This window comes from Octopus bimaculoides, chromosome 21 (assembly GCF_001194135.2).
Source record: "Octopus bimaculoides isolate UCB-OBI-ISO-001 chromosome 21, ASM119413v2, whole genome shotgun sequence".
NCBI classification, from domain to species: domain Eukaryota; kingdom Metazoa; phylum Mollusca; class Cephalopoda; order Octopoda; family Octopodidae; genus Octopus; species Octopus bimaculoides.
This window is the reverse complement of record NC_069001.1, coordinates 32740992-32750791: the sequence shown is the minus strand read 5'-3', so window position 1 is coordinate 32750791 and position 9800 is coordinate 32740992. Positions and strand designations below refer to the sequence as shown.

Genomic DNA, 9800 nt, shown 5'->3' with positions numbered 1-9800 from the left:
CACCCTATTATTAGTATTATTAGAAGCACAGGCATGGCTGTGTGACACTGCATAGCACCTTAAGCAATTGTCTTCTATTATAGCCCCAGACTGACCAATGACTTAAGTGAATTTGGTAGACAGAAACAGCAGGAAGCCTGTCATGTGTGTGTGTGTGTGTGTGTGTGTGTGGAAAGAGAAAAAAAAAACGGAAAATAAAACAGAACAAAACATGGAGAAAAAGGGTGAGTTAGTTGTTGTTATGAAATAAGAAGAGTCAATTTACCTGTGACACTGTCTACTAAAACCTGCCACTTGGGGAGTTCCTGTTCAAGGTGCCGAACTTCTCTTTTATTCCGCCGATCAGCAATATCCAGTTCTGAAACAAGTCAGGGTTTCATTGTTACAAACAGTTAAGACTTGACACAAAGATCAACACACATACACCAAACAACACATTGCTATACGTGTGCATAATCTCACACACACAATAAGAACTGATATACACAGACATACACACACTGAGCTTGAGACAAATACATGGAGATAGAAGTAAACTGACAAACATACACAGGTAGACATGACAGGCTCTTAACTCAAACCTTAACGAACATAAGATCACTTCCACTAAGCTGCAGTTTATGACTCATTCTCTACATACTCTTTTTTTTTTACCTCTTATATACACCTCAGCCATTTACAGACTTTCCATCAGACTTCTAACACAAACACACACACTTTAGGGAGTTCTGTTAATGGTTTGGTGGACACACATGGCTAAGCAAGAGGACAAGTCTCAGTGGAATAAGGATTAGAAAAACTGTGAAAACTGTACAGAGGAAGAAGGAACATCACCAGGGGCGACAGTTTGTTATTCAACTCTCTCTTGTAAAGAAGTGTTATATATAGGAGTGGCTGTGTGGTAAGTAGCTTGCTTACCAACCACATGGTTCTGGGTCCAGTCCCACTGCGTGGCACCTTAGGCAAGTGTCTTCTACTATAGCCTCGGGACTACCAAAGCCTTGTGAGTGGATTTGGTAGACGGAAACTGAAAGAAGCCCATCGTATATATATATATATATATATATATATATATATATGTATGTGTGTGTTTATGTTTGTGTGTCTGTGTTTGTCCCCCCAACATCGCTTGACAACCAATGCTGGTGTGTTTACGTCCCCGTAACTTAGCGGTTCGGCAAAAGAGACCGATAGAATAAGTACTAGGCTTCCAAAGAATAAGTCCTGGGGTCGATTTGATCGACTAAAAAGGCGGTGCTCCAGCATGGCCACAGTCGAATGACTGAAACAAGTAAAAGAGTAAAGAGTATATAGCAGGATCTGTAGATTATTTTAATATTCAACTCATGCTACGTTCATTTATACGAGGCATCTGCAGTAATTCCCAACAAGATATGAGACATTTTGGTGCCTCGTATTTGGCATCACTGATTCAATATTAACTCTTTTGATACCAACACACCTGAGGCCACCCTTGATTCCATGGTATAAACTTCCTGTTTTAAAAGTGATCATCATTATCATCATCATCATCATCATCACTTAACATCCATTGTCCATGCTGGCTGGCATGGGTTGGACAGTTTGACCAGAGCTGGCAGGCTGGGGAGCTGCACCAGACTCCAGTCTGATTTGGCATGGCTTCTACAGCTGGATGCCCTTCCTAATGCCAACCACTTTACAGAGTGTGCTGGGTGCTTTTACAAGACACTGTACAGATGCTGTTAAAACCTTCCATCAAAATTTCATACTAATTCATGTTGCAAATATCAGCTTAATAATGACTAAATTAATCTACTGAATTCTTCATTATTTTCAAAATTAACTGAAACAAAAGTAGTGAATTTCAACAGAAATAGGGCAACAAAAGGGTTCATCTTTACCATGCTCCAGCACTTCATCTCTCGGGTCCCTGCAATTAGAAGAGATATCCAGTTTGAATGATTTATTCATAAAAGACACAATCTAAGTAAGTGAATTAAAAACCACAAATCTCACAACAGTTGTTATTTTGTGCCCCTGTGCAAGGCACCTAATTCCACATGCTCCAGTTATTCTGACTGGAGAGAAAAGAAAACAGGTTTCACTCCCTACTTCATGGTTGGATGGCTAGAATTACTTCAAGAAACATTCACCCATAGAAAAAAAAAAAAAAGGAAAATGCAAAAACAAAACGCAGAAAAATGTCATCACATCAACATTATTTAATGTGCGCTTTCCATGCATGCATCTGTTGGATGGCTTGACAGGAATTGGCCAGCTGGGGGAACTGCCTAGGTTCCAATTGTTTATATGGTGAGATGCCCTTCCTAACACCAACCACTTCACAGAATGTACTGGGTGCTTTTTATGTGACACAGCACAAGTGCTATTACCATGGCACAAGTGCTCCCAATGTGGAACTGGCACAAGTGTTTTTAAGGTAGCACTTACACGAGTGCTTTTAATGTGACACTTCCACAAGTGCTCCTAATGTGGCACTGGCATGAATGCTTTTAATGTGGCACTGGCACAAGTGCTTTTAACGTGGCCATGGCACAAGTGCACCAAATGTGGGACTAGCACAAGTGCTTCTTAAATGCTCCTCCTGGCACGAGTGCTTTTAATGTGGCACTGGCACAAGTGCTCCCAATGTGGTACTGGCATGAGTGCCTTTAACATGGCACTGGCACGAGTGCTTTTAATGTGGCCCTGGCACAAGTGCACCAAATGTGGGACTAGCACAAGTGCTTCTAACATGCTCCTGGCACAAATGCTTTTAATTTAGCTTTTAGCTGTAGATGTTGGTGTGAAATTTGCATTCAGTCTGCATGCAGACAGGTACCAAGGAAATATTGATTTCTTTTGGTACAAGAGAAATCAAGCCCCAGTCAACAAATATATTAATGGTACACATTTGACTAAGCAAAGTCAGATTTTGACTGTCAGAATGGAGAGGACCAAAACTTGAGGCAGTGAAACATTTAGTCTGGTGCTCTCCTGTCCTATCCATCTCCATAGCTTTAACTCTCTAAGGAACATAGCAAAGAAAGAAATGAATAACTTACTGTAGAGCATCATCATCCATCATATCTTCGACATCAGAGAAATTTAAAACGTGGTCTCCTCGTGGCATAGGTTGAACTATAGAAGGAAATAAAAACACTCATCAATAAGTGTGTGTGTGTGTGTGTGTGTGTGTGTGTGTGTATGTATGCATGTTATGAATGTATGTATGTATTTGATGTTAGGTTTGTCCAGATCAATGTAAGAGATCTCACCTGTCTAAAATTTTACTTAATGATGGTGGATTATATGTTACGATGTAATCTTCTATGAATGCATTAATAGAATTCTACCAAAACAGCTGTCGTAAATTTTAAACACCATTTATATTTCCTTTATATATACATAAACACACACACACACACATCATATATCATTATATTATATATACAGATTTATAAGTAAAAGTATTTAAAGGAAAAAAATACTATTTTTGCAGCAGTTTGTTGATATAATTAAAGAAAGCAATTTACCTGATTGATCTGGTAATAAGTGATACTGTTTCATCAAAACCCAATGATTCTGTAAACCTTTTGCGATCCGAGAAGAGTGAAATACATCTCGGTATTTACTAAGTAGATCCTGAAAAATCTCTAAAGTTGGTTGACTCGTCTGGAGGAAGAAAGGAAAATACATTTTATCATGATCGAAATCATGACAAACGATAATTACAACAACAATAGTTTTTGCTTTTATTAACGGTTTACAATTATTATTTTTATTTACATAGATTGAATCACAATTTAATTACAAGGAAACAAAGAAAAAGAAAAAGAAAGGTGGGGAGACTGAGTAGCAGATGTGGGGGAGGAGGGAGCACACTCCAGAACAAACTGCATGTTCAGCCACAACTTGTAGACATGACTGAGATAGTGTTGCTATGGAGAATGGCCAGTGACACTCACTGCAGCAGCTGCCCTACCCTGTGGGGCTCATTTCTCAAATAATTGTTTCTAACATAAGAATGAGGCCAGCAATTTTGAGAGGATCAATGCCACCAACCCCAGTATGTGACTGGTATCTAATTTTATTGACCATAGACAAAACGCTGGCCAAAATGCTTTTATATTCTGAGTTCAATCTGCTAAATTACATGGGTGTAAACAAACCAACAGTTCTAAGTGGTGGGGAGGACAAATATAGACACAAAGACACACAAAACACATATGATGAGCTTCCACAAAGTTCCCATCTACCAAATCCATTCACAAGGCAATTTTGGCCCAGGGCTAAAATAGATGCTTTGCCTAAAGCACCATGCAGTGAGATTGAACTCAAGACTACAAAGTTGTAATGGAAGCCTCTTAATCACAAACACCTACAAGCATCTTTTCTTTCAAGTTAACAAAAGGGCCTCAATGCAATCAGTCTGCAGAAAATACATCCTACTATCTTAAAAACACAAAAGGACACACTAGATAATATAGTCCTAGATATATAAACAGGTTGGTCATGGCTGAAACGTCTGTGATCATACGTTTGTTCAATCAGGTTTCACTTGGGACTAAACGACAACAATGATGATGATGATGATGATGATGATGACCACTGTGACAGCAACAAAAACAATATCTGACCCCTTGCCATTGGAACTTACCGAGGTTACTTTGCCTAAAAGAGTCTCTTCTCCTTTACTAAATAGTGTCTTTGACTGAATGTTAGCAATTACATCTGGATGAAGTTGTTTCATTGCCGTTACAGCTAATCTGTGGAATAGAAAATAAAAAGACACACATCACAACCTATATTGCACTAGCTGGTCCCGAGCCGTCAAAAATGACGGCTAATTGTAGCATTTTATATATAAATAAGGTACAAAACCAAGTTTTTAGTTTCATAATTCTTTTATTACCAAATTTTTGTGAAAAATCTATCTGCAACTAACATCCCTTGACTACTTGTTTTATCAGTCACATTTGCAGAGCTTCTAAGTTATGGGGATGCAAACAAACCAACACCAGTTGTCAAGAGATGGACACACACACACATACAGAATGGGCTTCTAAACAGTTCCTGTTAACCAAATACACTTAAAGGCATTAGTTGGCCTGACACTACAGAAGAAAGTGCCATGCAGCGTGACTAAACCTGAACCATGTGATTTCAAAGTGAGCGTAACCAAACAGCCAAGCCAAATTTTATAAATTACCCCATGCAAAAAACATTCTGTTCTAATATTTTATTTTCTTGGAAACATGGATTAACAAGATGAGTCAACTCAGAAATTTGTATATTTTATTGTGCTTAATGATAATTTCCAGATTTTTGTCTTCTGTTGTAGCATACGGAGGTGCATGGCCTAGTGGTTAGGGTGTGGCACTTATCACCTTAAGATAGTGGTTTCAATTCCCTGATCAGACAGTATGTTGTGTTCTTGGGCAAAACACTTCACTTCACATTGCTCCAGTCCACCCAACTGTAAATGAGTTCCAACAATAGCTGGAAGTTAACTCTGAAACAGACTGGTGTCCCATCCAGGAGAGAGTGTTCTCATCTCAGTCATTTACATACCATGGAGACCAGGTGAAACTCCCTCCTTATGACCGCAGCAAGATTTGATCTTATGACCATGTAGCCAGTAAGTCCACCATCTTAATGTCACAACCATTGTACTTTTAATTAAGGACAATCAACAAAAGATTACAACTGACATGTAATTTGAGCCATTTGACCTGATGCTTAAAATCACGCACTGAACTCTTCTTAGATTAAAGAAAAAGGTAATAAGCTGCTATTCGGCTATTGTGTCCAACACGTGACGGGATGGTCACCAGTTACTATACTTGCAGGCCAGTAAACTAACATAACTTCATTAGTCAGTTAGAGAAAAAGAGACAGAACAACATTAAGATTCGTAGCTGAGTCTTCACAACACACCACAGACTGAAGACCACTAACGATGGGATTAACTCTTTCATTATTCTATTTCTGTTGAAATACATTACCTTTATTTCAATTAAGAAAATAATGAAGAATAAAATAAAATAACGATAATTATTAACCCTTTTCTTATGATATTTCTGTTGAAATACACTGTTTTTTTTTATTTCAATTAATTTTGAAAATCTTGAAAAATTTAGTAAAATAACATTGCTATTATTAAGCTGATATTTGGAACATAAATTAAAATGAAATTTTGATGGAAGGTTTTTAACTCTCTCAGATCTGAGCCCCCTATGTCTAACTTTACCCTCCACCAGGGCTCCTGAGCAAAACAATAAATAGTTATATACAGCTTAACCCTTCCGTTACCAACTCGGCTGAAACTGGCTCTGAGTACAAATGTCTTGTTTTCATAAGTTTTGAATTGAAATCTTCCACCAAACCTTAGTCACAATTTATGTTCCTAACAGTAGCTTAATGATAACTAAGTTATTTTACTAAATTCTTTGTTATATTTAAAGTAATTGAAAGAAACACAGAGCATCTCAAAATAAATACGGTAACGAAAGGGTTAAGAGTAACAATTGCAGACAAACTAATGAAAAGAATCAACTGCATTTTCTTTTTCTATGCATGTTGTTCATTACTGTTTTACCAGGAATCTGGCAGAGATGACAACTTATTCCTGCTACAGCAGGAACACAGCATGACAGGGATAATTTAAATCACTTTAAAATAGAAGGTTTATATCATAGAACCAGGGACAATCTCAAGCAGGTTGGTATCAAAACAGTTAACATGAAATTTTGAGGGAAAATTTCTAACTGGATTACTTTAACCCTTTAGCATTCAGATCATTCTGTGAAATCTAATGCTTATTTATTCACATTGTTTTGAATTAATCATCCATTGTCTTGTAGCTTTGTGGTTTTAATGATGATGATGATCATCATCATTTAGCGTCTGTAATCATCAATGTATCAGTTTTAATAAAATCATAGTTTTTCATTTAACTCTTTACCTGACCAAAGCTTCTTCATAAGTTTATTCTAAGCATACTTGTTTCCAGACTTTTAGTTAGCCCTAGTTTCATACATGTTGAGTAATATAAAGCTTTCCTTTCTTAAGTCCCAAGTTACTCCAATGGTTAAAAAAAATTTATAATGTGCATCATACATGGTGCATGGATATCAGGGAATGTCCTGTGTATCACATATGATATACCGGACACATTTCCCTGATATCCATGCAATATATGTGATACACAGGACAGACGAAGGGTTGGTAAAATTTTTAAAATATGTATTTTTAGTGTTAGGTTTTAATATTTGACAACATCAACAAATCTATGTACAGCTTTGAAATTTTGTTCAAAACATAATAAAGTATTACTGCTTTTTTTGTATTATTGGTGCCTATATTATTTCTGCCTTTAAGTAATATTCTCCATTTAGTGATGTGGATATCTGTATCCAAACGTCCCAGATATTTGTAACTGTCTGGTCCAAAATTCCTGTTATTTTTCATTAATTTGGTGTTTGTCTAATTCCATGGGTGCCAAGATCAAAGAGATTTCTAACTGTATTAATTTTTCAATGAAAATAAATCAATGCTTGAAAAAAAAACAAATATATATGAAAGATAATGAGTGAAACTGGTACTTACTTTGAAATAATTGGGTCGTAAAGAAGAGCGTACCACCGCTCTTGAATTTCTTTCAAATTGAATTTACAGGAAAATTTAATACCGACGTGAACAGAAGGTAAATCGTTGGTCTGAAACAGTGTAACAGTTGTTATTAATGGAATTAGAAAAAAGTGGTGAGCAGGCAGAATCATCATCATTTAATGTTTATTGTGCATGCTGACATGGGTTGGGCGGTATGACTAGAGCTGGCAAGCTGGAGGGGGGGGGGGCATCAGACTCCAGTTTGATTTGGCATGGTTTCTATAGCTGGATTCCCTTCCTAATTCCAACCACTTTACAGAGTGTGTGGGATGCTTTTACATGGCACCACATGGGTGCTTATATGTGGCACCAGACAGACACTTTTGTGAGAGAGAGAGACTTAGGGTAGATACTGTGATAGAAACTGACCATTGATTGATACTGACTTTCGACAGATAGATACTAACCATTGGCTGATATCAACTTGTAATCGATAGATACTGATTGATACTAACTTTTGATTGATAGATACTGACCACTGACAGTCACTGACATTTGATTGATACTGACTTTTTTGATTGAAAGAAACTGACTATTGATTGATACTGACATTTGATTGATAGATACTGACTAATTAATACATGACAAATCACTTTACTTCTGTGTCATCAAAGAAGCCTCTGTGTGGTCACTGATCCTGTAGGAACTTGCAGCCAAATCTCCCATCACACCCCAACATCTTAAATAAACAAAGGACACATTGGTTAATATAGTCCAACATACTTCTAAAATGTTGAGATGGTCATGGCTAGAATGCTTTTGATCATGGGCCAACTCGATCAATGTTGACTGGAATCAAGCAACAATGACACTTCATTTTGCTTACCAGTGTCATTCCTTCATGGCTGCTCATTGCAAATGTAACCAATATTAACAAAACCATCAGCAAGAAACATTATCGTAAAAACGAAAAAAAAGTTAATATTTCTAGAAAGAAATCTAATTTATAATCAACAGTGACAGAAGCAGTATTAATACCAAAAAGTAATATTTATCCCCACCTAAAAGTGGATGCTGTGTTATTTACCATGAGAGAGATTCTCATATGAACTTGTGGTGCATATAAGCACTCGTGCTTACATTACTACTGAGAGATAATCACCTGCCATCACTTCCAAGCCTACCAGATCACGTGATTTCAGCCTTCCTTGTCCTTGTCAGTGGTAGACACCCGAAAGCTAGAGATAACAATATACATAGAATCTCAAAGCCTGATTAGGCACTGGAGTCATAAATAGCCAGTGGGCTTATTAAAAAATAATTAACTGTGACAGAAGCAATATTATTACCACAACAATCACTTTCAACTCTTTTATTCTGTGAAGCATACTTATTTATTCAAATTAGTTTGAATTAATCATGCATTACCTCACTGCTTCTAGATCTCAATTGTTTGATTGTATATCTTTAGAATGACATTTTATGGTAGGTGTGAGAGGCTGAATTTGGTCAGTTTGAACGTAAAACACGTGGAATATTTAAATGGCCAGTTTAAATGCTAAAAGACTAAATGGCAATAAATCTATTTTGATTTTGCTTGATTTCAATCTAATCCAACAGACTTCATGCTTTTATATTTCTAACCTTTCACTAGTAAAACATTTAATGTTGACAGCAGATGAAGAAACAAGGTTGTTTTCATGAAATTGGTTGGGTAGCTAGAAGATGACGAGAAATTTTGAAGGAAATTTAATATTTATAAATGGTAAATGACACAGACATAGTCAATAAAGCTGTTTGTGGGTCAACTTAGCAACAACAACAGTTTTAATTCCCAGTTGTAATTATTTTGGCTATTGTATTTCTATTATATGTTACTAATGCTCTTGGGAAATGCATGAATGTCATAATTTCCAGTAAATCATTGATAACTCCCAATGCTTTAAATACTGCGCACTTGTGGGAAGAAAACAACAAAATTCAATGCCTCGGTGAGCATCAAGGATTTGATGTGACTGTGTGGTTAAGAAGCTTGCTTCCTAATCATGCAGTCTTGAGTTCAGTCCCATGTGGTATCTTGGGTAAGTGTCTTCTATAGCTCCAGGCCAACCAAAGCCTTCTGAGTTGATTTGGGAGGCAGATACTGCGTGGAAGTGTGTGTGTGTGTGTGTGTGTGTGTGTGTGTGTGTGTGTGTGTGTGTGTG

At 36.9% G+C, this 9800-nt stretch overlaps 1 protein-coding gene across 1 annotated transcript in view; it reads right to left on the bottom strand.

Moving 5' to 3' along the window:
* The window catches only part of LOC106882007 (microspherule protein 1), a 44569-nt gene that overhangs the window by 7977 nt on the left and 26792 nt on the right, over positions 1 to 9800 (bottom strand). The window contains exons 5-10 of the mRNA XM_014932547.2: positions 7594 to 7703; positions 4643 to 4751; positions 3519 to 3657; positions 3048 to 3123; positions 1884 to 1912; positions 266 to 358 (exon numbers count right to left, since the gene is read on the bottom strand). Of these exons, the coding sequence (XP_014788033.1) occupies positions 266 to 358; positions 1884 to 1912; positions 3048 to 3123; positions 3519 to 3657; positions 4643 to 4751; positions 7594 to 7703 (556 nt within the window). The remainder of the gene's footprint in view (positions 1 to 265; positions 359 to 1883; positions 1913 to 3047; positions 3124 to 3518; positions 3658 to 4642; positions 4752 to 7593; positions 7704 to 9800) is intronic.